Here is a 27,507-nt window from a genome sequence, read left to right as displayed (position 1 = left end):
GCATTAAAACATAAATAAAATTATTTTTGCCACATTTTGCATACACAGAAATGAAGAAGATAATACTGTCCTCAATGGTAATAAGAAAGTTTATAGAATTTGAGAAAGTTGGGGAGCAAAGAAAATTTACTTATTTTGTTTGATATGTCTACAACACATCCAGTTTGAAATGTCCAAAAGGCTGATGGTAAATTTAGGACTGTAGTTTAGGATAGATTTTAAGTCTGCATGTTTAGTTTGGGAATCATCTCTATAAGAGATTAAGAAAAGCTATGAGAGTTGATGAAATCACCAATAAATACAGTATACAAGAAGACCCAAGACAGAGCCTTGGGGAACCCCTAAGACTTATGAATATAAGATCCAGCAAAAAAGCCTGAGAAAGAACTATTAGCTAAGAGAGGAACTAGGAGAAAACAGGGTCACAAAAACCTAAAGTAGGGGATAATAACATATCAAAGGCTACATAAGTCTACAGCAACAAAAGTTGAGAAAAGGTCATTAGATTTGCAAGTAAGAGATCACTGGTCATACTGGAGAAAGTAGTGTCCATTGTGAGCTGAAATTGGAAGCCAGGTCAGAAAAGATTCACTACCAGAAGAAAAGAAAGGAAATAGAGGCAAGTGGCATAGATGGTTTTCTAAAAAAGGTTAGCCAGTAAGGGGAGAACTATAGAACAAAACCTGGCAGGGATGGCTGGGCTAAAAGAGGATTTTTTAAAGATGAGGAGACATGGCCATGCTTGTAGGCAGTTAGAAACTCACCCAGGGTCACAGAGCCACTAAATAGTAGAAATGGAACAAACATAAATTTTTCTGGTAATAAGGATAGCTCTCTCTCCACTATGCCATATTTTAACATTTTAAAAAATTGTTTTAAATTTTAAAATATTTTAAATAATAAAAATAAAATTTTAATAATTTTTTCAAAAAAATTTAAACAAAAATAAATTTTTTAAACAAAATTTTCATTGTCACAAAACAGATTTAATGAAAAGCCCAAATGACGATAATATAACTAATCAATAACCATTTCCAGTTTTTGTAGTCAGTTAGAGCCATTTGGGAATAAAAGTACTTTGTGCTCTGTTCAGTGGAACTCAAGGCTTTAAGAGCTATAGATGAAAAAGATCAGAACTATGGTTCTGTTTTCATAGTCAAATCTCTACTTACCCTCTCCTTGACCCCAGTGACTTGTGGGACTCAGTTTCAAGTAAAAAGTTTAGTGATTTCAATAGTAAACATGAAAAGAGAAAATTGGGATTCTAGTTTTAACTGTTTTATTAAATAGTCATATGACCTTAAGCATACCATGTAACCTCTGTTAGTCTCCTTATTTAAAAAAATGAGAAGACTAACTGTACTACCTTCACTTCACAGAGTTTTTATAAGAATTAAATGAGATAATGAGCACAAATGTTTTTATAACTATAAACACTATCTAAATTCTGCTTTACTCCTGGAAGCCAGGATCAACTCTAGCTTAAGGAAGGAAGGAAAGAATGAGGGAGAGAAAGAGAAGGGAAAGGGTGAAAGGAGGGAAGAAGGGAGAAAGGGAAAAAGGGAAGAAGGAAGAAAAAAAGAGGAAAGGAAAAGAGGGAGAAAGACAAGAAAAGGTACAAGGAAGTAAAGGAGGTAAGAAAGAGAAAAAGGAGAAAACAAAGGAAAGGTAGAAAGAAAGGAGAAAGAGGAGAAGAAAGAATTGCATTAAAACATAAATAAAAGCATTTTTGCCACATTCTGCATACACAGAAACAAAGAAGATAATAGCAAAAAGTTATTTAAGCATGTTCTAAATAATTTTATTTTCATTTTTTAAATCACAAACAAGTTTTCAGATTTTCAAAGCAGGAAGATCCAATATCAGATTAAATTGTACAGCTAGCATCATGCCCAAAGGTATGGGACACATTTTTAAAGGAAAATTTTGCAATGAAAATTCTAAGATATCTGGAAAAACAAATTAGCAAACTGTAAAATCAGCAAGTCCATCTACTTCCCTGATTATCAGAAGGGAAAAGTCTAACATTTAGCACAGTTCTAAGATAAGATGGTTATCTTGCATCTGTTAAATATTCTGAGGAGTTTTATATGTATTTATGTAGAATAGAAAACATTATTAAAATTTATTTTTTAAATAAGATTGAGAAGAAAAGTTATTCCTTCCAAACTGTCTTCCCCAAATAGCATCAATACCTTTTAGTCACTGTATAAAATCAAAGAAAGAGCTAATGGCAGATTTCCCCTGGTTTTTGTCGAATTTTTCTCCCTTAAAATAATTCTTGAATATCTCAAGCAAGATTATCTCCTCTATCCAGCTCAGCTGCCACCTTCTGGCTATGGCTTACTATGACTGTAAGTAAGACAATTAGGCTGGGTTGGATCGTAGTGCTAAAGCAGAACAATTTATACCTAGCACTTTTCCAATCTTCTGTAGTTTCTTGTCCTGTCCTGGACCCTCCTCAAGCCTGGCTGATTTCTTTTTGGTGCTTTAATCATCTTCAAACAACTTTTTGTATGAAAGCACAAGTCCCCTGTAAACCAGGTCCCAGAGCATTTCAATCAACTAACCAATAGACACTTCTCAAGTGCCCACTATATAGGAGACACTGTGTAGGAACGAGGGATACAAAGAAGTGCAAAAGATGGATCTTGTCCTCAAGGGGCTTGCGATCTGATAGGGAGACAACAAGCAAACTTGTATAAAGCAAGCTCTATGGGAGGTAAATGGGAGATAGTTAACAAAAGGAAGGCTCGAGAATTAAGAGTGGTTGGGGTGGCGGAACTTTAGCTGGGATTTACAGTGAATGACAGGGTCCGAGGCCAGATTATGGGGTGTTTAGGAGAGAAAGGGGAGAGAATGCCTTTGATATAAAAGGCCTTCTTTGAGGACTTGGCTACAAAGGGCAGAAAAGATACAGAATGATCCTAACAGGGATGGAAGGATCAAGAGAAAGTTTTTCAGGATGAGGGAAACATGGGCAGGTCTATAGACAGTAGGGAATGAATCAGGAGATAGGGAAATATGAAAGATAAGTGGAAGAGTGGGATTGACAGAGAAGGAAAATTTGCTGGCAATGGGACAGAATGAAATCAAGTAGAGAGAGGGGTTATCCTTGGCCAAGAGTAAGCCACTCATTATGGCAGAAGGCCATGAGTGAGGAAGGTGAGGAAGAGGAGAGAAGAGGAAACTTGTAGCAAATGGCTTAATTTTTTATGGAAAATAAGAAGCAAAATTCCCAGGTGAAAAGGTGGAAGGAAGAAAAGCCCTGAAAGGTTTTAAGAAGGATGTAATTTTTTGTTAGTTCTTTGTTTTCAAAAAGGAACAATGACATTATAAGAGGTGTCTTGACCTGCACATGAATTGGATTTAAGGGAGTAAGATTTGCACCAAGGCAACAGCCTCACTCTCTCTTCCTGAGTCACTGAAGTCCAGTGTCAGGGCAAAAATCAAGATGATTTAACAATGGCCCAGGAAGCTGTGGATCACCTTGATTTCAGCTGCCTTTGTGGCCGTTGAAACAAACTGATCTCATTCTGGAAGCTTTTACATGCTTGGGGGAGAAGGTTTGGAAGAGCCATTGTGGAGAGTGCAATAAGGTCCCGAATGAGAGTGTATAACATAAATTCATATGGATAAATTTGGATTCAGTCAGAACAGCTGTAAAATTTGCTCCATCTTCATTTAGCAGCACATATGTAGGAATATATCATGGGATTTAATATAGCTTGGGCATCTATTGCATACTGGGGGATGATATAAAAGAAAACTAGCAAGATATGGAGGAACTAGGTTGGGAAGAACTTTAAATGTCAGAGGTAAGGCAAGAGGCATTTGTGCTAAGTAAGCACTGGGCACACAAATATAAGGCAAAAAAGGCGGTCCCTGCCCTTGGGGAGCTTGCAATCTAATAGAGGAAGACAACACACAAAAGGGAGCTGAAAAGCAAGGGATGTGAGGCAAAGAACCAGCACAGGAGCATAATATGGAGGTCTGGAAAGTCATTAACAGAGTTAGAGGGAGAATGAAGATGATCAGCATGGGCATCTCCCCAAAACAGAGGAATTCACCAGAAGGAAAAGGGGGGAGACATGGCAGAGGATATTCCAGGGTAAACAAGTTCTACATGCTGAGGGTGAGGTGGCAACTGGAAGATAGTGGCTAACTCCAGAAAGGAAAAAGCAGAGTGAAGAAGGCAATGCTAAACTGTTTAAATTTTATTCCAGAGGTAATCAGAAGCTACTGGAATTATTAAACTGGGGGGGGGGGCGGGGTCAGCAGAGAGGTTAATACCACTCTAGGAAAACCACATCTCAAGAATATATTAAGTATGGTATTTACAGTCATTGGTATGCTTAAGTCATTTACTCACTAGTATTTCCAAATTATAATGAAACTATTCTACCATAAATAGATTTTCCAATACTGGAATCTTAACCTCATAAGTCCTAAATTTTCTGCTAGGGCCTCCCAAAGATTGCCCATCATACTTTATATCCATCACTGTAATTAGAAGTTCTCTTTTATTTTTGCCATTCTCGGTTTACAGCGGAAATTTCATTAACAGATAAGGCCATCTTTGATGTGGATATAATCAAAGTAATTACCATGTTCATATTAAGTTTGTTATTTGGAGTTGAGGGTTGCTGGCTTCTCAGCTCTCATCTTGTGGGGCAAGAAATAATCTCTATGAAAAGAATGGCCTTGATCACATCACACAGAAAAAACGCATCTCCTCTCCCAAGCTTCACATCATCCTGGAGGTTCTGATACGTGAAGGTCGCTTCTACCAATATTTCTGTGATGTGACTTATGTGTTTTCAACAGAGTGCAAGAGACTGAGGCTGTTTCTGATGTGCTCTGTACAAGAAGCGTGGATGCTGGAAATCACAGATACTACTGAGAACAAAAGCATCTTCTGAGTTTGCAACACATATATATGGGTCTGCTAACATTAGATGTCACTTAGCAGATATAAAAAAGGTATATATGTCAAGAAGAGGAAGCTGCCTCATTTCTAAAATATAGAGAACTTTGACTCAAACTTATAAGAATTCAAGCCATTCTCTATCTGGCAAATGGTCAAAAGATATGAACAGACAATTTCCAGATGAAGACATTAAAGCCATTTCTAGTCATACGAAAAAAAAAATGCCTTAAATCACTATTGATCAAAGAAATGCAAATTAAGACAATTTGGAGATATCACCTCACACCTCTCAGATTAGATAAGATGACAGGAAAAGATAATGATAAATGTTGGGGGATATGAGAAAACTGGGACACTAATCCATTGTTGGTGAAGTTGTGAACTGATCCAACTATTCTGGAGAGCAATCTGGAATTATGCCCAAAAAGTTATCAAACTGTGCATACCCTTTGATCCAGCAGATCCTTATATCCCAAAGAGATCTTAAAAGAGGGAAAGGGACCCACAGGTGCAAAAATGTTTGTAGCAGCCCTTTCTGTAGTGGCAAGGAACCGGAAACTAAATAGATGCCCATCTAAATTGCTGCTGAATAAGTTCTGGTATATGAATATTATGGAATGTTAGTGATCTATAAGAAACAATCAATAGAATGATTTTGGAGAATCTGAAGAGACTTACAGGGACTGATCTAAATAAAGTGATTAGAAACAAGAGAACATTGTACACAGCAACATCAAGATTATAGGATGATCAATTCTGATGAATGTGGCTCTTTTCAACAGCAAGCTGATTCAGGCCAGTTCTAATGGTTTTGTGTTAGAGAAAGTCATCTGCACCCAGAGAGAGGATATGGAATTAAGTGTGAATCAAAACATAATATTTTCACTTTTTTGTTGTCGTTTACTTGCTTTCTGTTTCCTTTCTCATTTTTTCCTTTTTGATCTGATTTTTCTTGTACAGCATGATAAATAGGGAAATATGTCTAAAAGAATTGCACATGTTTAACATATATTGGATAACTTGTCGTCTAGGGGAAGGGTTGAAAGAAGGGAAGGAAAAAAATTTGAACAAAAGTTTTACAAGGATGAATGTTGAAAATTATCTATGTATATGTTTTGAAAATAAAAAGCTTTAATAAAAAAGAACAAATTGCTCTGGCTCAAAGTACAGTATGTTCATTTTTTTACTTGTTTGTTTTTAATTTTTTTTTCCTTTTGGTCTGATTTTTCTTGTAAACATGTCAAATATGGAAATGGGTTTAAAAGAATTGCACATATTTAACCTATATAAGATTACTTGCTATTTTGGGGAAAGAGAAGGTAAAGGAAGGAGGGGAAAAAAATCTGGAACACCAAGTCTTACAAAAATAATGTGGGAAACTATCTTTACATGTATTTGGAAAAAATAAAATATTATTATTTTATCAGAAAAAAAGAAGAGGAAACTATTTTCTTCTTATAAAGAGCATCGAGAAGCAAAATGATACAAGAGTATATACAGGTAGAGGGTCTGAGAGACAAAAGATCATGGATTTAGAGTGAAAAAACTTTCAGAGGTTGTCTAGTCTAATTTGGTCAGTTTGCAAGATGAGAAAACTGAGCCTTGGGGAGGTAAGTAAATTGTTTGAAGACACACTACAAAGCTGAGATTTAAATTTCCTGACCTCGAAATAATGTAATTTTATGGCGTTAGGCATCATGCCATCCAGAAAGCACTTCTTTATGCAAAATGAACCAGGTCAACAGAAGATCCAAAGACTATGACTAACAACTACTACTGCTTCTACAATCACAAAACTGAATATGATGTAATTCTATTAATCCTTTCTTCCCTCCTTCCTTCCTTCCCTCATTCTTTTCTTCCTTCATTCCTTCCTTTCCTTCTTACTTCTTCCCTCTTTCCTTTATTCTTTCTGTCCTTCCTTCCTTCCATTTTTTTGTTGTTGTTGTTGAAAGGAATGAGTCTCTGGGGAAAGGAGCCAGAAAGATATATTTGGAAATCAAAGTAATCTAAAAAAAAGTTAAGACTTTTTAATGTTAAAATAAAATTGATTAATTACAATGATGCAGGACATCACCCTATAATGAAGTATCATACATAGCTCAAGATGATTCCTCAACATGTGGTTTACTGTTTGGAGTGGTCACCTCGCTCGAGGTGCTACTAGCTAATTATTAATTATTTAATTGGTTTCTGATATTTCTATTTAAATGAAGAGTACAATCTCTCATCAATTTGCCAATTAACTCCGAATCTTTAGTCCAGCTCCTAAATAATTCAGGAAACCTCTTTTCCCATAAACGTATACTTATTTCTCAAACATCAATATTATTAGCTATTTAATTTAATAAAAATTTAACAAACAATACAAAGACATATTCTAATATTTCAACAATGTATTAGTCATGAGAAAAAGTTCTACCAGGGTCACTTTTAGTCATCAATTTCAACTGCTGACTTCTTATCAGTTCAGAAAATGGTCCCATCATTAAGATCTCAGATTGGTAGTTAAAGTCTCTCAAGAATCTCTTCAGAAAGCCTCTCCACACCATAGGAGTTAAATTCATTCTTTTCAGGAAATATCTTTTCAATCTTTCTCTGAGATGACAGCTAACTCCCTGAGTCTCTCAGGAATGAAAGCCTTTTGTCTTTTCTGTGCCTCATGTGGGGATAACATGATGGGTTATTTTAAAGAAAGCAGGCTATGGGGCTAGTATCAATCCCTCTGTAACAATCAAAGAATGCTAATTATTTTATAGGACCTGTCAACATTTTGCAGACCTCATTAATAGACCTGAATTAGCAGAAACCTTGATGCTCAGGAGGGTTTGGTAGAGAGATAAGACCTTCCTTAATTATACAAGGACAGACAAAATACCTCTTGGGGAAGCAAATGAGTTAACTTGTATCTTTGAACTAAGTCAAAGAAAAACAGATTGAATTATAAAATTAATACAGCATAAAACTATTTAAAAATTAATTAAATTAAATTATTTAATTATTTATTTAATGTATAATATATTATAACATAATATAATTATCTATAATATGTAAAAGATATAATATAAAAATATATCATAAATAAATATATAAATATAAATAAATGAATTATGTGATATAAAAGTATGTTATATATAATAATATATCAAAATAATATATATTATATCATAAAATTAATTTAATTTAATTTAAAATTTTAAAAACTAATTAAAAATAAAACTAAAAGTAAAAAGTATATCAGTTTTGCTACTTTCATAAATATAATTTTATACTGACTGATTAGAATATTTATGATTCATCCTTCATTTTCAAAGAGATCATGGATGATGTCTTGACTTGTATGTGAATTAGACTTAAGTAAAGCAGAGTTGCAGGAAATCATCAGCCTCACTCTCTCAGAGTCTTCAAAGTCTCATGGCAAGACAAAAATCAGAAAGACTGGTGATGGCCCAGGATGCAGTGAATGACTCCATGGATGTCTTCTATACATTCATGTGAAAACCTCCCAGGAGTTTAAATAGAGTAAAAGGCTTTGAAGCAGGTTATAACCAGACTAAAGAATTCTTCTTCTCTGTTCTGTTCAAAACCTGATATAGAACATCTCTTTTTCCTGCAAACATGAGTCCTGTAAAAATTTCCTTATGACTATTTTTTGTCCACAATCAAAAGGAGGTGCTGATAATACATTTTCTAATTTTTAAAAGGAAAAGTAAAATATTCCTTTCATTTTGGGCCCACATCCAAACTCATCTGAATACAAAATTACTAAATCCTCAAGGCCATGGTTAAGTTGCCCCATCAATATTTAGTAAATTGAAATATTGACAGGCTACCTCAGAAAAAGCATTCTTATAGTGTGACATGATCATGGATTTACCCTTGCAAATGACTCCAAAGTTCTTCTAACTCTACCATTCATTGTATAAATGGGAAAACTGAGATCCAGAGAGATTAAGGGCCTTGTCCAAAATCATGTAGCTAGCAGCAGATGTAAACTCAGTTTCTCTAACTCTAAACCCAACACTCCCTCCACAGTCTCATATTACTTCCCAATGAAGAGTTTTCTAAAATAATAATCACACTTATATAATGCTTTAAGCCCAGGTCACACAGTTAGCAAGAATTTAAAACCAGATTTTAATTCCGTTCTCCCTGATTCTGGATTCAGCCCTCTATCTACTACACTAGCTCTATCTGTAAAGAGTCCATGTCCCTTTTGTTTGTTATTGCTGTTCAGCTGTTTTCAGTCATGTCCAATTCTCTGATCCCATCTGGGAGTTTCTCAGGTTGGTTTTGTCTTTTCCTTCTCCAACTCATTTTACAGATGAGGAAACTGAGGCAAGGGGTGAAGTGACTTGCCCAGGGTCACAAAAGTATCTGAGGTCATATTTGAAGTCCAAAAGGCGAGTCTTCCTGAAGCCAGAGCCAGCATTCTAGCCAGTGACCCACCAGCTGTCCATATTTCTTACAAAAGTATAAATGTTGGAAATATTTTTCAGAAATTATTTTGAATAGAGACTGACTGATTTCATGAAATGATGGGCTAAGGATTTCCCTGGCACATTAACAAAGGAATTATAACCCTATACTGTCCCACAAAACCCATTAATTTTTCAAAGGAAATTACTTCAATGCATTGAGATGAAAAGGGTGTCAAAGAAAAGTAATGCACTTTCTACGAAGGTGGTACATAACACAGTGTGTTTATATCTTTCTGGTCCCCATCTGGGAAATTTATTCATGGCTTGTCTAATGCCCGTGTCTCAATGAACCCAGAGAACTTCCTTTAATGAGGATATTGATGTGAATAATAATGACTTATATTTATATATAGAATTGTAAGGTTTTGTCATCTATTACCGTTATTTCATTTGATCTTCCCCACAACACCACAACACAAAGGTATTACTATTTTCATTTTACAGATAAGGATGGATCTTGACTCAAATTTTCCTAACTCTAAGGCAAATGTTTTTTTGACTACATGAAGCTGTCTTTCAAGGAAATACTACAACAACCAAGTAAATTCAAATGAAGCAAACCTAAGTTATTGCAATAAATCTCCTAAATTCTGTCATAAAACATAGGGGGAAAAACCAGCCACCGAGATCTCGAGGTCTTCTTGTTTCCTCTCATGTCAAATAATTATTTCTTTGCAAATGGAAGGAAATGAATGATTCTCACAGAGCAGTGATGGAGACCTAAGTACAGGGCAGAATTCCTTCCTCACCTCATTGCAACCAGGATAAGGTATCAGGACTAGGACTGCTCACTCACCAAATGTCAGACTTGGTGTCATAACCTTGATGTTTCAGAGCCTCTGGACTCATGTAGTATGGTGTCCCAGTGAAAGTTGTTGCCAGGTCGCATGATCCCAGTAAGAGCCGGGAGACTCCAAAATCCCCTCGAAACAACAATTAATTTTGTTATTATTTTTAAAAAATGAAATCAATTTAATCCATTATTGGATTATCCATTAACACCAATTTTTCTCCACAATGTTATTTTTCTTTGTTTCAGGAGCTAAACATATGCTTCACTGCTCTCCACATAAGGCTATGGAGGAATTATGGGACAATAGGAACTAAATGAGGAGGCACAGGACAATTAAATGAGTACTTTCATCAATGAAAGTTGCTTGAAATATTCAAGCATATTATTTTTCAAAGAAAAAAACAATAGTTAATTCTGTAATTATATAACAACAGCAACTACCTTAAGGCTTCAAAGATTTGTTTTTTCATTCTCAAACCAGTGAAGCTCAAGACTCATGGTACAATCTTAGTAGACTGTGTCCAAAATAACCCATCAGTACCCTACTGCCAAAGAGGCAATCAATATTTGGTCAAAACTGGACTCTTTCTTTGAGAAGAATCCTGACGAAATGAACATCTGGTATAAGTGAATAACATGGCACAAAGACAAAACTAAATTTGATACAAACAGAAATTTTGGCAGAAATAGGAAAAGTTCATGAACAAAAAGAAAATTTCATGCACAAATAAAAATCTAAAGTTTTACAAGGCAAAACTATAAAATTTAAAAATCAGATTTTTATCAGCCACATTCTGCCTATTCTTGCCTAATTACTGTTGTTAGGGTTTATGGTTGATATTCTATTAAAAATTCTTTTAATTCTATTCTATTATTCTATTAAAAAAGTAGAAAAGTTTAGATTCATAAATCCAATAACTAATCATTGAGGGTTGCTATTAAGGTCTAAATAATTACTAGAAAGGACAAAAGGTTAACAAAACTATTTCATCACACTTTAATTACCTGTAATAAGTTCCTGTGGACCATGAGAAAATAAGCAGAGAATCTGTAGTAATCCATTAAGTCAGGAGACAAGTCCAATTAATTCCAAATTTTCTACAAAAGTGGGAATATATTTTTTTTCTCCCATTTAGAGAGCATAGGTTAAAAAATAAAATAATGGATTTAGGTTTCAAAATTGATTCAGGCTTATGTTTTATGGTTCTTGGTAAAAATGAAAGATTATAACATTTATAAACTAATGAATTCCTGTTAACAGTGAGCCCTCCCAAGACTATCTAATTTAATTTGATATGCAAGGACAGTTAGAATGCAGTGTTTCACTACTGCACAATTCCCAGTACAAGGAAAAATCTTACCAATTTTGAGTAGGTTATTTTTCAAAAAAATGTTTTTTGCTTTCAGGTCCCTGTGAAGTACTCTCCTGGGAAAGGAAAAAGAAACTCAAACTTAACTTCATTTCAATCATGGAATTGCAAATTTGCTAATATAACTATATTGCATTTGTAAAGCCCCACACCTATATTTTTTCATGTTCATGAAAAAGCATTGTTGCAATGTTTTGGATTCTGGAACAATTAGTAGATACAAAATAAAAGGCATTCTCATCATTTTTATCAAAAATTCACAATGTAGGGAAATTTATTTGATTTTAAGTGCAAAAGACATTAGAGAACAAAAAATAGAACATATAATTAAAGGATATGTCCACAGGACTGGTAAGAATTTATATATGCCAAGAGACAAATAAAATCTAATGTAAATAATAACTAAATAAAATATTCACAAGCATATTTTTTTAAAAGACAAGCATATTTTTAATATTAGTCTGCAGATAATCACAACCTGGGATCTTTTCACTGAAAATCACCTATATAGAAGATGATTTAGAGGAGTGATTTTCTGCCCAACTTTTTGGTCTTCAGATCCCTTTCCACTTTAACAAATCACCCTCAAAGAGTTTTATTTTATGTGGGATTGCATTTAATGATGTTTCCTGTATTAGAAAATAAAATGTCTTAGTATTACTATGAAAATAATTATTACCTCACAGATCTTTTGAAAATGCTCTAATTAACTAAATATATTATTTGGCACTACTACCCAACTTTAGATGGCTGAGTGATAAGTGAATGCACAGTGGTCCTTTCATATAGTATGTATATTATCAGATAGTATACAATGGCAACAAAATAATAATAGTAGCTCCATCTCTCTTCTCTATGCCTCCCAACTCCATCTATGTTTTCCTCCAAAATTCAACTCAAATACTGTATCTATTGTATTAAGACCTTTGCTGGTTCCCTTACTCCCGGTTTTAGTGTTTTCCCACTCCACCAAGGTTACTGTGTATCTGCTCTGTAGGTGATGTTTTGGTATGTACTCCTATATGTGTAGGTATCTCTCCTATTAGAATGTAAGCTCCCATACACTATGGAAAGGATTTGGGGGGGGGATTGTTCTTTGTGTCCTCAGTACTTAGAACAGTGGCTGGCATATTAAAAAACCAAATGAAACAAAGTTAATTGTAGAGGGCCAGGAGATAAGAATCCATTCCAGGTCTTGAATTTTACAATAACTTGGCTCACCAAAACTCCCTTTTCTTATTGAAATAGCAGATTTCTTGCTTATCAATATAAATTAATAATCTAGTGACTGAAGCAAAATACAAACACTACTTTTTGGAAAGGCAAATCTTTGAATTTAGGACAGGAAAAGGGGCCCACAGTAGAGGCTAAAGGCATTTGAGAGAAAGATACTTGAGACAATGGTATGATAAACTTTACCCTGATGTGTATCTCAACTATTTGCATCTAATTAACCAAGATCTGGGTGGTGATCCTTTACATCTCAAGAGATCTTGTTTGTTAGAGAGAAGTATGAGTGTACTTTGTATCAAGTCTATGAGCTCTTGAGGTATGTATATTTGTCTCTCTGATCAATAAACTTTGAAGAGTTCATATTCAAAATTCTCTCCGCCTGGCCCAGGTAAATTCACACCCTTAATTCACTACAGGAGCTGGACTCCAACAGTCAGTCGACAAGCATTTATCAAGCATGTGCCAGACACCATGCTAAAGTCTGGGGGTTAAAAAAAAAAAAAGAAGAAGGAAAAAAAATAGCCCTTGTCCTCAGGGAGCTTAGATTCCACTGCAGAGACACAACAGTTACACATCAATAAATACAAGGTAATTTCAGGAGAAAAAATAGGAAAGATTTTATGTAAAAATGTCTACCTGAGTTGAGTTTTGAAGGAAACTAGAAAGAAATTTTCATATGGAAGACATCTTGGGCAGAATCACAGAGTTGGGTGATCTCAGCCAATCAGCCAAGAACAAAAAGTTTCAGGTCTCCTGCAATATCTTTAAGGAACTGGAATCACTCTTGCAGCAAAATGAAGCACATATTTCTTCCATGCTTCTTTGGAAGAAATTTCAGTTCTTTGGTTTGTCTGGATTAAGTATGGCCTGAATCACCATGAGTCAAAAACCTTCCAAGAGTTGTCTCAACCAAAATAATTCATCCTTAGGATGAAAATTAAACCTTGGAAGGTACCTTTTCCTTTCTTCTTCTATACTATCTCCCTTGTGATCTCATTGGCTCTCATGGGCTTAATTATCATGTTTGTGATTCCCAGACCTATATATCCAGCTTTAGTATCCCTTCTGGGATACCAGCTGGTATCACCCAATGCCTTTTGAACATCTAGAATTGGGCATCCAGAAGTTAACATGTCCAAAGCTCAGGTCCATGAGCTCAAATATCTTAACCTTTCAACCTTCCACTTCCCTCTCATTTTCAAGAGCTCACAATCCCTCTCTCCTCATTCCCAACTCCTCATTCTCAGTTAACCCACAAATCCAATTCATTGCCTAATCTTATCATTTACTTTTACCACATCTGTACATCTCCTTCTCTCCACAGGTATGGTCACCATCCTACTTCAGAACCTCACTACCTTTCTCCTGGACTACTGTAATAGCTTTCTAATTGCTCTCCCTGTCTCAATTCTCTCCTCATTACAATCTGTCCTCTACTCAGCTGTCAAATTAATTTTTCCTAAGGTTTAAATCTGGCCACATCAACCCTCTACTCAGTAAATTCCAATGGTTTCTAATTACTTCTAATTACTACTAAAGAAGTCCTCTGCTTCTTTACAACTGATCCCTTCCTACCTTTTCTACTTCCCTACATTTGATTCCTATCCAATCATTCTATGATCCATTTACAGTAACCTATTTCTGTGCATAGAAGAAGCCACAATATCACCTATTTCTGTACCTTTGCAAAGGTGAAAACACTCTCTCTTCTTAGCCCTATACCTGGATTAAACAAAACCACTTTTACCAATAGAGATTCATTGTAGTTTTGACTAAGGTCCACATAATCAGATATGTTTAAAAATAAGATTAATTTTAGAAATATAAATTATAGCACCTTAAATTGATTAAGTATTTTTTCTTCTTTAAAAAATAACTTTAAATATTTCAACATCTTTTACCTGATATTACCTCCTCAAATTACAAACACATACACATACCATAATACATACATACATCCCATAAATAATGGGACATCTCCCATATTTTCTTCCTATTTAAATTTTTTAAATTAAAAATGTCTTTACTTTTCATATAGGGAAACTGAGGCACACAACAATAAAATTAAATGCTCATGGCATTCTTAATTGGTTGCATTCCTAATCATCGGGCAAATGAGCAAAACCCAGATTTCATTATGTCTCTTTCCTCTAAGCTACATTCATTTCACATTGTCAAAAACTTAAGTCTAAAGGTAACCAAAAGGTATAATTTTCTATATGAATAATGATTTCCCCAACCCCACATTTTGGCTATTTTGTACAAGGCATGTCTTTTCTCATATTATCTGTGGGACATAACAATATAGTTCTAACTGTGGTTTCTGAAAGCATATGGATCCATGGTTACCCATAACATCTAAAAGAAATGAAGCAAACAGTTTCAATGCTTGTGACAGAAGTGAAAAGTGGGTTTCATTTTGGTTTTTATAACCCTTGGGGCTGATTTTTTCCAAAATGTTCTTCTATTCTATCCCAAGATCTATGATTCCAAGATCCTAGGACACATTCCCTTTGCTAGAAACCCAGAATGAAGTCAAGCTCAGCTGTACACAGATGAGCTGTCTGAGTCCTAGGACCTAGGTAGAAGATTGCCCAAAGGTAGCACCATCCTGTCTCCTGATCATCAACCAGATACTTCCTGAAATTCCCATGGTTGCTACAGTCTCCCATTTTACAGGCGGATGATCTCCAGAAAATTTTTTTGGTGGAGTTTGGGTTTTCCTATTTCACCCAGGGTTGAAGCACAGTGGCAATTCATAGCCCAACCCCAGTGGCACAAATTGGCCTCTCTCTGACCTGGATTCCTCCTTAGCCAGCCTGGGTTTCCTCTCCCTCCTCCACCTCCATATTAGTGCCAAATTTAATCCAATCCACTTTATTCCTATTGTAACTGAAATTAACTTTTAAAGATTAATAACTCCATCAATGTTTATTTATTTATTTATTATAATATATATTATTTTATTTATTATAAGAAATAAGACATAAAGTAGGTTATGAAGTGAGAGGAGTCCTGGGTATAAAATTATGAGAATCAAGTTAGGGTCTCTTATCCTATACCCTGTGAGACCAAAGAGAGGGTAAAGAGCACAGTGATTTTTATACAAAGAAGATCCTTCTACTCCCTTGGTTGAAGCTGTGTAGGGATAAATTGTAGGCAACTCAAAAAGGGGTTCCTAGCACCACATGAAGAAGAAGGAAGAGGTAGAAAATGAGAACCAAAGACCGGTCAGCCATTTCATAATTTTCACTGGTATTAATTTTGATGAAAAATAAATATATATTGAAATTTCCTCCCAAGGTAAAGACAAGGAAGTCCTGCCTGAGAGATTCTCTCCTGGATGCTAATTCCTCATTAACAAGATAAACACAAGGCAGTCTTGGAGATTCTGCACTGATGATGTCTTGTTGATAAAGTGTGGACGTATTATTGGACCACTAACTCGGGATTCCCTCCCTGACGGATCCTTTAAAAGGAAGAAGTGATCACAAAGGTCATCAGACATACCCACTATGTGGCCCTCTGGTCCCTCTAAAACAATCACCTGCATCTTCTGTGGGAGAAGGGGAAATCCTGGAGGCGGCCAAAAACCGTGTCAGAACAACAATGGGTGAGAGCCGGGACCAGAGGACCAAGCCAGTGACAGCAAATAACGGGGAGACCTTCTACCGTGGTTCCTGGCCGAGCACGAGCCAGAGGAAAGCAGAAGGATAAAGCTGCCATTTAGAGAAACAAGACAAGACTTTGGTTTTTACTGACCTGTGCAGGAGGAGGAGAAGGGGTCAGATTTCTAGCAACTCCAACTGTTTCTACTTTCAGGGATGTTGCCCTCCTAAGGCAGCACTACAAGTCTAGGGAGCTGCACGGGCCCCTTTGGAGATGAAGGGCTTGCCCAAGAAGGAAGACAAGTTAGTTACCTTAATTGTATATGGTGTTAGTTCCACCATTATAAGGCAGCATAACATTGTTGGAAAGAAGCTTTCACTTGACCTGCATTCCAGTCTCCTCTTTAACTTTTATCTGAAAGATATGGCCATGGGAAATCTCTCTGAATCTTAATTTCCTCACCTGTAAAATGAGAATAATAACTATAGTATCTAATGTTTGCTATTAGTGTGGTAAAAAGTAAGATATACATGAATGATTTTTGCTAACTTTAATTAGCTATATAAATATTGAGGTTATTAGTGGTAATATTAATTGTTAATAGATAATATTAAAGGTTATTAATAAGTAATATTAATGTTATTTAGGTAACATGTGAGTCCTACCTAAAGCTCCCTATTTTATGTTGACCAAGGGCACAGTTGAGGGAAAAAAAGAACATTTGTCTACATGCAAATAATTGGTATTTTTTTGTCTTTCATTTCCATGGCAGCCAAAAAATAAAACAAAACAAAATATAAGTCCTAATATGTCATCACGGTGGAACGTTCTCTAGATAAGCACACCAACAAACTTCCCAGGACTTATACCAGACATTCATGATGTTTATCTCAGAAGCTGTTCTCTCTGCTCCTTTAACTCTGAAAAACCCAGATCTTGGGTGCCAGGGCAAATGCCCTTCCTGGAAAACCTTAATACTGTCTGATATCCTTTGCAATCCAAGCTCATTTAAACCTCAGCCTTTCCAATTAGTTACTCTCTCATGATAGCTCTAAGTATTCTCTGCTCTTAAAACAGCATTTCTTAGAATTTGTTAACTATCATAGAGTAGGTACCCTCAAAATAAATGCTACTAATACAATTTTTAAAAGCTCTGACATCTCAGAGGCTAGGGGGAAAACCAAAGCCATAAACAGAATGCTAACCTCTAATTCTTAGCACTGTTGCTTCTCCCAGATCATTTTCATTTCCCGAAGTGATACACTGAGATTATTTCGAAGGTATTCTGCACAGAGGAGCCAAGCCAGCCATTTCTGGTGCATCATTTTCCCAAGTAATTTACTTCCCATCTCAGGTGAAAGCAATCTATGTCTACAGCTCATTTTAATATATACTGTCGGCAATAAAACGGAAGACACTAGCAAAATAAATACTTTACTGACAGCCGAATGTTTATGGACTGTGGCTTGAAATATATGTTTAATGCTCAGTGAAACGCACTTTTGAATTTGAATTGCTCTACCAAACAGTTTCTCCAACATGAAAATTCCTGAAGGAGAATTTCCTTAGACCTTCATTAAATTCAGAGCTGGAAATTAACACAGACATTGAATGAGATAATCTGTGAGGGGAAGCCATAGTCTTCAGATTTGAATCACAGGATTTAGAGCTGAGAGGACCCTCAGAAATCATCTTGTTCAACTTCCTGAGGAAACTGAGGGGCATAGAGTACCCAAAGATAAAGAGGTAGCAAAGTCAGGATTCATATCTAGGTCCTTGGATGACCAATCTCACATCCTCTCCACCACATTTTCACCAGAAGAGTAGGATCAAATCATGGCTGAGATTTACTATAATTTAAAGTCTGGGTGATCTCAGATCTGTCTATTAGATAAACTTGAACCTTCTTTCAACTTCAAAATCTACATAATAAATATCCATATACATGGGTCTTCTTGCTTTTCCCTACACCCCCCCATTGCCCAACCCCCAATATCTTTGCTCTGGTTGATCCCATGCCTGATGAGGATGCTCTCCCCAGTCAGTGGTTTCCCTAACTTTGTTCTATACTCATTTCAAATCCCCCTTCTACTGGGGGACCTTTCACAGTCCCCCCCCAACAGTTCAGATTTGAACTTCCTCCACAAAGCCATGGCACCTTCCATTTACACTGTATATAATTTGTATATACAATTTTTGCCATGCTATCTTCTCCTTGAGTGCTTCTGCTTTAGTTTTTATTTTCAGAGCTTAGCACAGAGAAACCACTTGAACAAATGCTTGTTCACCACTTTGAAACTTCTGGTTTCCTTGTAAAGAGCATAAAGTTCATAAAAATTTGCTTCTTTAAGAAGCAGCCCTTTGTCAGAGGTTTTTAATAAAGTACAAAACCTGCTGGAATTTTGGACAGCAAAGAAAGACAAGGCAAACTGACCAAGATGGAAGGCATAAATTAGTTGGAATAAGAAGAGTATTTACCAGGGAAAGTCTTTAGTGATTGGAAAGCTCCTGTCGTCTGCTTTTGTTTGTTTGTTTCTTTTTTATTTTTTAATCTTTCATTTCTATGGCAACTAAAATTTATCCAAAATCTATCAGAAAAGAAATGAATCCTGATTTTTTAGAAGATCCTTTTCTATTTCTAAGGTGCAGGAAAAGGTAACTTAAGAATTTCAATGCTATCAGTGGTAGAAAAAATTATCTCTCATGTTCAAGAGAAACTAGCTAGTTAATATAAGCTCAATACTGTTTAGTTCTGTAAGAAAACCTGTGCCTCTGAAGGATTCTGGCCCTTGAAAGCATCAGTGAGCTACAAAGCAGTTAATATTACTTTAATCATCCAATGTAAAAAGCCTGGGGCTTTTTGGTTCCCCAAACACCTAGGTCAATAGATAAAAGTTTTCTTTAAAGGAAAAATAAGGAAAATAAGGTTAGACTATGCAGTGATAAATCAATAATTTAATTTAGTGGATAGAGAAGCAGAATTTGTTTTTTTTTATTTTTTTTCTTCAAATTAAATTTTATTATTTTTCCACTTAATATATTTATCTCCAGCCCACCCCCACCCACTGAACAATTAAAATAATTCAAAGAAAAATAAACCTGTAACCAATATTTACAATCAAAACAAACTCCTACATCAACCACCTCGGAAAATGTATTTTAAGTCTTTCACTTTTCAAAAAGGACATGGGAACTTGCTTCATCTTCTATCCTCTAGAATCACAGTCTACATCGCATTAGAGATGCCTGATTTGAAATGAATTATTCCTGCTCCTTTAAATCTCAATAGAGAAGGCATGCTTTTAAAAGTTGTACAAATGCCATAGTAACTATTTAATTACAAATGTCATTTTAATAGATTCCTACTTTTTAGGAAACTGATAATTAGCTAAACTGTGTCTTATTCCTGATTCCTTTGGGTTAGTCAATCCAGAAAACATCCTAGCCTCCCCAATCCTTGTTTCCAGTGGGACCACTAGTCACTAAAGACAGAAGAGCTGGGAAGAAATAATTAGCCTCTCAGGGCTGAGATTCTAAGACAATTAGATGGCAAACCCATCAGGAAACATATCACCATCAACTGCTCCATTTGGGGTAGATTGGTGACTTCTTAAACCTCCTCCCACTGCAGTGGGCTCAGCCACACAACAGTGGGCCAGGCAGGTCCCCCATACACCCAAATTCAAGGGGAAATGGAGGTCATTCTTTGCGGACTCATCTCAGCATCCTGTTACCTGTCTAGGACTGAACTATGACCCATTTCTCCCTGAATCGAAATTTCAGCTAGCCCCATCTTGTACCTTGTAATGATTTCTAGTTTTAACCCTACTTTGTATGGAGACAATGGTTCCCAAGCCTGATCTTTCTGGGACAACAATAATAGATATTATTCTACTTGATAACTTCTCAGATTTAATTTTCTCTTCCTCACCCCTTCTCTAAACTGGGGAGGGGTCAATCAGCACAACAAGCCATCTTGCCCACTCCTTAGTCTTCTCCCTGTAGGAGCCTGATTATTAGACATAATAATTAATAGTTATATAGATAATCTATTTTTAACCTCACAACATCCCTGTGAATTTGGACTTATTACTCCCATTTTACAAATGAGGAAGCTGAGGCAGGAAGGGGCTGAGTGATTTGCCCAGGGAGTATCTGAGACAGAATTCAAATGCTGCTGCTGATGATGAAAACTAGCATTTATGTAGTAATTTAGAACTTTATATATACGATTTCATTTTGAACTCAAAACTCTGGAAAGCAGATGCTATTATTGTTTCTATTTTGCAGGTGAGAAGAATGAGGCAGACACACTTTAAGGGATTTGTCCACGGTCACACTGTTGGTCCATTTGAACTCGTGTTTTCCTGACTCCAAGCACAGCACATTATTCACTACTCTACCTAGCTATCTCTGATCTTACTTAGTACAGAAAGCAGAAAAACAGCCTTTCCATAAAATAATGTTTTACATCTTTATCAACAGAAAAGCATTCCGTAAGTTAATACTTTTTTCTTGTATGTGTTACCTCAAAAAAACTAGCCAATATCTCTACTTGCTTTTAAACTGAGACATCAGACTTAGGCAGACTAGCTTAAAAGAAAAAAGGAAAAATAATGATGGGTCTTCCTAAAGATAAACTAAAATCCACATAATGATCTCTAAATAATAGCCATGCCACATGCCTTTTTATTCTGACTAGTTATGAACATCATAAGAGGATCAACACTTAGATGAAAGATTCCAATAAAGCAAATGAGTTTAAATCCTAAAAAGAGCTCATAGAAAAACTTAAGGTAGATTAAAATTAAAATTAAGATTTAAACTCCTAGTAGACAGGGAAGATCTATGTGAATAACTTAAATAGTGTCAAGTCATCAGATAACTCCAGTGAAGGAAGAAATGGAAATGTCATGCCATTAATTTTTTAAGGCAATCGCTCAATACATCATATCTGTAAAATATTTACTGCAAAATTCACAAATATATTCCTTTTTTTTACTTAACTTTTTATTGACAGAGCCCATGCCAGGGTAATTTTTTACAACATTATCCCTTGCACTCACTTCTGTTTCGATTTTTCTCTTCCCTCCCTCCACCCCCTCCCCCAGATGGCAAACATTCCTTTACATGTTAAATAGGTTGCAATATAGCCTAGATACAATATATGTGTGCAGAACTGAACAGTTCTCTTGTTGCACAGAGAGAATTGGATTCAGAAGGTATAAATAACCCGGGAAGAAAAACAAAAATGCAAGCAGTTTATATTCATTTCCCAGTGTTCTTTCTTTGGGTGTAGCTGCTTCTGTCCATCCTTGATCAATTGAAACTGAGTTAGTTAGATCTCTTTGTCGAAGAGATCCACTTCCATCAGAATACATCCTCAAACAGTATCATTGTTGAGGTATATAATAATCTCTTGGTTCTGCTCATTTCACTTAGCATCAGTTCATGTAAGTCTCGCCAGTCCTCTCTGTATTCATCCTGCTGGTCATTTCTTACAGAACAATAATATTCCATAACGTTCATATACCACAATCTACCCAACCATTCTCCAACTGATGGACATGCATTCATTTTCCAGCTTCTAGCCACTACAAACAGGGCTGCCACAAACATTTTGGCACATACAGGTCCCTTTCCCTTCTTTAGTATCTCTTTGGGATATAAGCCCAGTAGAAACACTGCTGGATCAAAAGGTATGCACAGTTTGATAACTTTTTGGGCATAATTTCAGATTGCTCTCCAGAATGGTTGGATCCACCAACTCCACCAACAATGTATCAGTGTCCCTGTTTTCCCACATCCCCTCCAACATTCATCATTATCTTTTCCTGTCATCTTAGCCAATCTGACAGGTACGTAGTGGTATCTCAGAGTTGTCTTAATTTGCATTTCTCTGATCAATAATGATTTGGAACACTCTTTCATATGAGTGGAAATAGTTTCAATTTCATCCTCTGAAAATTGTCTGTTCATATCCTTTGACCATTTATCAATTACAGAATGGCTTGATTTCTTATAAATTAGAGTCAATTCTCTACATACACAAATATATTCCTAAGCACCAATCTGCTTAAGATGCCTCAGAACCAATTTTTAATGTGGAAAAACCTTCACGTTAAGATATACTGATTAAACTTTGAAGTCCTAAATTCAACAAGAGTTACTTAATATAGTCTATGAGAAGATAACTTGATATATTTCTATCAATGTCTCCCAAGTTGGTCTGACATCACTCAAAAGATGATTTAGGGTTACTCATTATATTTGAATATCTTCATCATCTAGCATGTGTTTGAGAAGATAAGTGGAGAAATCCAGGATAAACTGATTACTTTTTATATTATCAGAAACCATCCGTAACATATATTTAAGCAGACTGCCAATCAGGGATGGTCACAGCTTTGTTCATCTCAGGAAGCATCACTATAGGCAATGAAGGCTATAAGGCTGTTGCTGCAGTTTTTCAAATGATTAGTTTTAAGTAAATACTTCACAGGAGTTTGTTTTTGTTTTTGTTTTTGATTTTTCTTTTTTGGATAGCCATCTTTGCATTGATTGGTCTACTGCTCTATACCTTGGAGATTAATTAAAGTTTTTTTTTAAAATTATCACTCAAACATTAGAAAAAATATGAGTTTTTAAGCATAGTTCAAAATAGATAAAATAATAGATAAGAAAACCTACAAAATATACTTCAGCCTTCATAACTGGAGATTTTTGTTTGGGATTGACTTTTGGTGTGAATATTTATTCAACCTAAACCAAAGTGTATATTCTGCCTCAACTATCCCAAAACATTGTGTATGTCAATCCAGCCAAAATGTTCCAAGATGTCAGGGTGACTAAATGACTACTTTGAGCACTAAAGATTTTATGAGTTTCTAACATAAAATACATTAATTATATAAAATAAGTGCCTTAACATTATACATACATACATACAACATACAAAATATAATGTAAGTTTCTGTTATTTAAGATCAACTCTTTAAAAACAAATTTAACATACTTTATTAAAGCAAATGTTATATAACATTTGCTTTAATAAAGTATGTTTTATATATATATATATATATATATATATATATATATATATATATATATATACGTATATATATATATACATATACATATACATATATATATATAAAACTATATAAGTAAATACTATGCTTCTAACTGTGGGTTGAGCAGTCTTTCCAAATATTCATAAATATAACTATGACTAGATACTGTTCCATTATAAAGTGCCTGACAAAAGAAAGTTGTTGTTGTTGTTTAACTATTTGTTCTAAAAGAGTTTAATATTTAAAAGGACAACTGATCACTTGATTTCCTCAAATTTTCTTTCAATTGTAAAAAAAATCTCATTTATTAAATACAAATTCATATAAAGCTGCTTATAGTAACAGGCAACTGTACCTTTCATGCATGTAGTCCACTCCTAGTAATAGCTGAATAAACCATTCTATTATCTGGTTTTCAGGAAAGGTGTTCCCAGCTTCTTTGTACTCTTGAATTTTATAGTCCAGATCTCGACCCTGAAAGAAGAATACATTTTCTCATATTTTTCTCAGTTGGAAACACCAAATTCAAGGTCTTTTTTTTTTTTTTACCAAAGCTAATATTAAAAGATGCTAAGTACCCTAGGCCAAAAAGAAACAGTATATTCTTACTATTTGTGTGACCTCAAACAATGCTTTAAATCTCTGTAAGTCTTCATTCTCTCCTTATAAATGAGAGATTTGGATTTGACTCTTAAAGTCCTTTCCAACTCTATATCCTACCAACATAACTTATGAAGATTTTTATCCTCATTTACATTCACAAAGATATATTCACAAAGACAGAAAAAAGTATATTTACAGACATATATACAGTATAGTAAATATATATTAGTATATATAACATATATATACACACAGATAAAGTATGAAAATATACATATACACATGCTTATATACATATTCCTTAATAACTCTAGTGTCCATCATTTCCAGTGTCAAAAAGATGCAGGTCTTAGATGATGCAATTTTGAAATCTGTCCTTTCACAACTTTCTCTCACTACTATACCTGACTCAGATATCTGGGAGAAGCAGTTATATTTTTGAATGTAACAAGTTATAGCATATTAGAAGGATATGTATATCAGAATTGTTATATGATTATGGAACAAATATAATTTATTTAATCACAGACAAAATATAATAATTTGGCTATTAATCATAAACTGAGGTATGGTCATTATCAGAAAGAAGCCCAAATCTGAAACCAGGAAGATAAGAAAAAAAGGCGATGAAATGACAAATTTCAAAACTACATCGTCTAAGCTTGATGTTGAAAGTGATGGATACTAGGGATGCTATTAAGAAAGAGTTCAAATGAGCAAAACAATCGTTCTGAATCAAAGGACCAAAGAAGTCACCCGGTGACCAGCTAATTTGGTGAGGTTTTATTCCTCCCTGTGTAAGTACACTCAGTGGGGAAGCTCAGGATCATGGATGATCTCTACTGGCAGTGGAAGCATCTGTAGAACACAGAAACTATTCTCATGAAAGAACTTGTGCAGGCAGTACCGAGGAGGAGGACATGAAGGCTGAAAATTCCCTCTCTAGAAGGCGAGTTTTCCTCACTTTTGTGCCCTTTTGATAAGTTTCAGTAAATATGTGTCCACTCTTCCCTAACTATACTGAGTGCATCTGTAGGAATACATGATCTAGATCTATATGTGGATTATATTTGTTACTCCTGTAAATGTAGTTTTTATGAATATCGTGATATTACTATAATATAATTATTATATTATTGTTATATTATTATATTACATCAAAAGATTTTCACTAGTCAGCCTAGAGCCATGGAAGAATTTTTGGTATAAGGAGTTTTACAAAAACCACAAACACATAGACATGAAAAGCAGGGCAGTTTAGTGGAAAGAGACATTGTTCACCATGTGTAAAATCTAAGTTTAAGTCTTCTCTATGACACATCTTGTTTGAGTGACCTTAGATAAATTAGTGTCCCAGGAAACTCTATAAGACTTTAAGTTGCAAAGTAAATTTCAATATATATGTGTTTACATTTTTTGTGTGTATATATGTATATATATAATATATGTATATATGTGTATACATGTGTATATATAAATGTATATAAACCTATGTGTACCATAGATGTAATTTTATACGTATGTGTGTGCTTCTTTGATGGGATTCTATCAGTGCAGACGGCACTGTTAGTGGGAAGGACTGTTTCATTTTTGCCAATTCTACTGGCATAGGATAGATATTTAATAAATACTTGTTGAATTAATTTGCTACATAAAAGTATATATCATTTTTCCAAGTGGATTTTTCCTTCTTATTCTATACTAGTAATGCTGCTTCTAAACTCAACTTCTTCTAGGCTAAAATTTCTTTTTGTTTATCTTTGGCAGATTCTGAAACAGGAGTCAAATTTATTCTTACCTGCTGCTGCTGAATTGCCTAGCTGTTGTGGCATTTTCTCCAACTGCCTCACATAAGATTAGCCCCCCCCAAAAAAAAAAACCATTTCAACATAATCTGTTTTTCCAAACAACAATTATCAGTGATAACCTAGCATAGATATTAGACCCTAGTGGTCTGGGAAAAAAATTATTTCTATCCCCCACCTTTTCCCAAATCTAAGTTTATATGGACACGGCCCATAAATCACACTCTTATTAAGAGAGTGACAAGAGTGAAAAAAAAAACTGAAAAGAATGGTAATGATCAAAATCAACACAACATTTGAGTTGGAGGAAATCTAAAATTGAATTTTTTTCAATAAATGTAGTAGAGATCTTAATGAATAAAGCTTATGTTGATTCCATTGCTTAACAATTAATGATTTATACTTTGTATACATTAAAAAGAAATTCTTCCACCCCAAAAATATTTCTTTAAAACAACATAATTATTAATTCAGAAAAATCATTATTTAAAATTTTATATTCCTTTCTTGAAACTATTTTTATAAGTAATAATGCTAAAATTTTTGATTGACCTCACAGTAATTTCAGGAATAAGTTTAAAATTACGGTTATTTTTTAGCTTGCTCAATTTTTCTAAGCATTCCTAAAAGATAACTTGGTGCCTATTTTTTTCTGACACAACTGTAATGAAAAGGGTATTTATTTTAACTTGAAGCTAAAATTGATAGTGGCTAATTCCAAGTGAAATATGTTTATCTAGAAATTATTCTTCCTTTAACATGATTTTATATTATCCCTTCCCCTTTCATTAATTTTACAGTTTAAGGGGTCTTGAAAAGGGAGCCCTCCTCCACTACAACATACTCAGAGAGTACTCATCCTGCCTTTGCCAGAAAGCTTCCAGTGAGGGAGGAATCCTCTCCTCATCCCCAGGAATCCCACTCTACTTTGGGATGGCTTGAATTGTCAGAGGACGTTTTTCTTAACATTGAACCTAAATCTGCCACTCTCCTGCTAGTTTTGCTTCTGGAACTAAACATGTGATGGTTATCCTAGTATGTGTTCATTTCTCTAGGAAAAAAAATCTTCATCTCCTTCAGCCAATTCTTTTCATAAACTTGAAAGACAAGACCCTTGGTCATCTTGGTGGTCTTTCAGTGGATGTTTTCTAGCTTCTAAAATGAGCCCTTCCTAAAGTTCAGCTCTTAGAACAAATGGTCTGAAGGACCATAACTTCATATTTGTGGATGCTGGACTTCTCTTAACCCAGTCCCATTTTTGACTCCCATCATACTCCTAATTCCTCCTGAGTTGGAGACTAAGCAAAACATTATGCTTTGAAAATATCACACTCACACAATGGGATCTATGACATTAATAGTAGTGTTGCTGCAAATAAATCACTGTCACTTGTCTTTTCTATTCTGAAAATAGTGAGATCGACAATGACATGCTTATTAATGCTCCTGTACAATATTAATGAAACTAATAATATCTGACTTATAAAGCTCCTTAACATTTACAGAAGTAGCCTCAAAATGCATAAATGACTTTGTTCATGATACACTGGTAATCAGTAACTTAGCCAAGACTCTGACTTAGTACTCTTTCAACTGTATCATGTTGATAT

The 27,507-nt window shown here is 34.9% G+C and overlaps 1 protein-coding gene across 3 annotated transcripts in view; it reads right to left on the bottom strand.

Moving 5' to 3' along the window:
- Nucleotides 1-27,507, bottom strand: part of NEK11 (NIMA related kinase 11) — a 272,127-nt gene that overhangs the window by 176,665 nt on the left and 67,955 nt on the right. For all 3 annotated transcript variants that reach the window (XM_051962721.1, XM_051962722.1, XM_051962723.1), the window contains exons 4-6: nt 23,845-23,963; nt 11,566-11,630; nt 10,208-10,334 (exon numbers count right to left, since the gene is read on the bottom strand). In XM_051962721.1, the coding sequence (XP_051818681.1) occupies nt 10,208-10,334; nt 11,566-11,630; nt 23,845-23,963 (311 nt within the window). The remainder of the gene's footprint in view (nt 1-10,207; nt 10,335-11,565; nt 11,631-23,844; nt 23,964-27,507) is intronic.

The sequence above is a fragment of the Antechinus flavipes genome, chromosome 5 (genome assembly GCF_016432865.1).
Source record: "Antechinus flavipes isolate AdamAnt ecotype Samford, QLD, Australia chromosome 5, AdamAnt_v2, whole genome shotgun sequence".
Classification (NCBI taxonomy): Eukaryota; Metazoa; Chordata; class Mammalia; order Dasyuromorphia; family Dasyuridae; genus Antechinus; species Antechinus flavipes.
The sequence above is the reverse complement of the archived record's forward strand: the minus strand, read 5'-3'. Positions and strand labels throughout refer to the sequence as shown.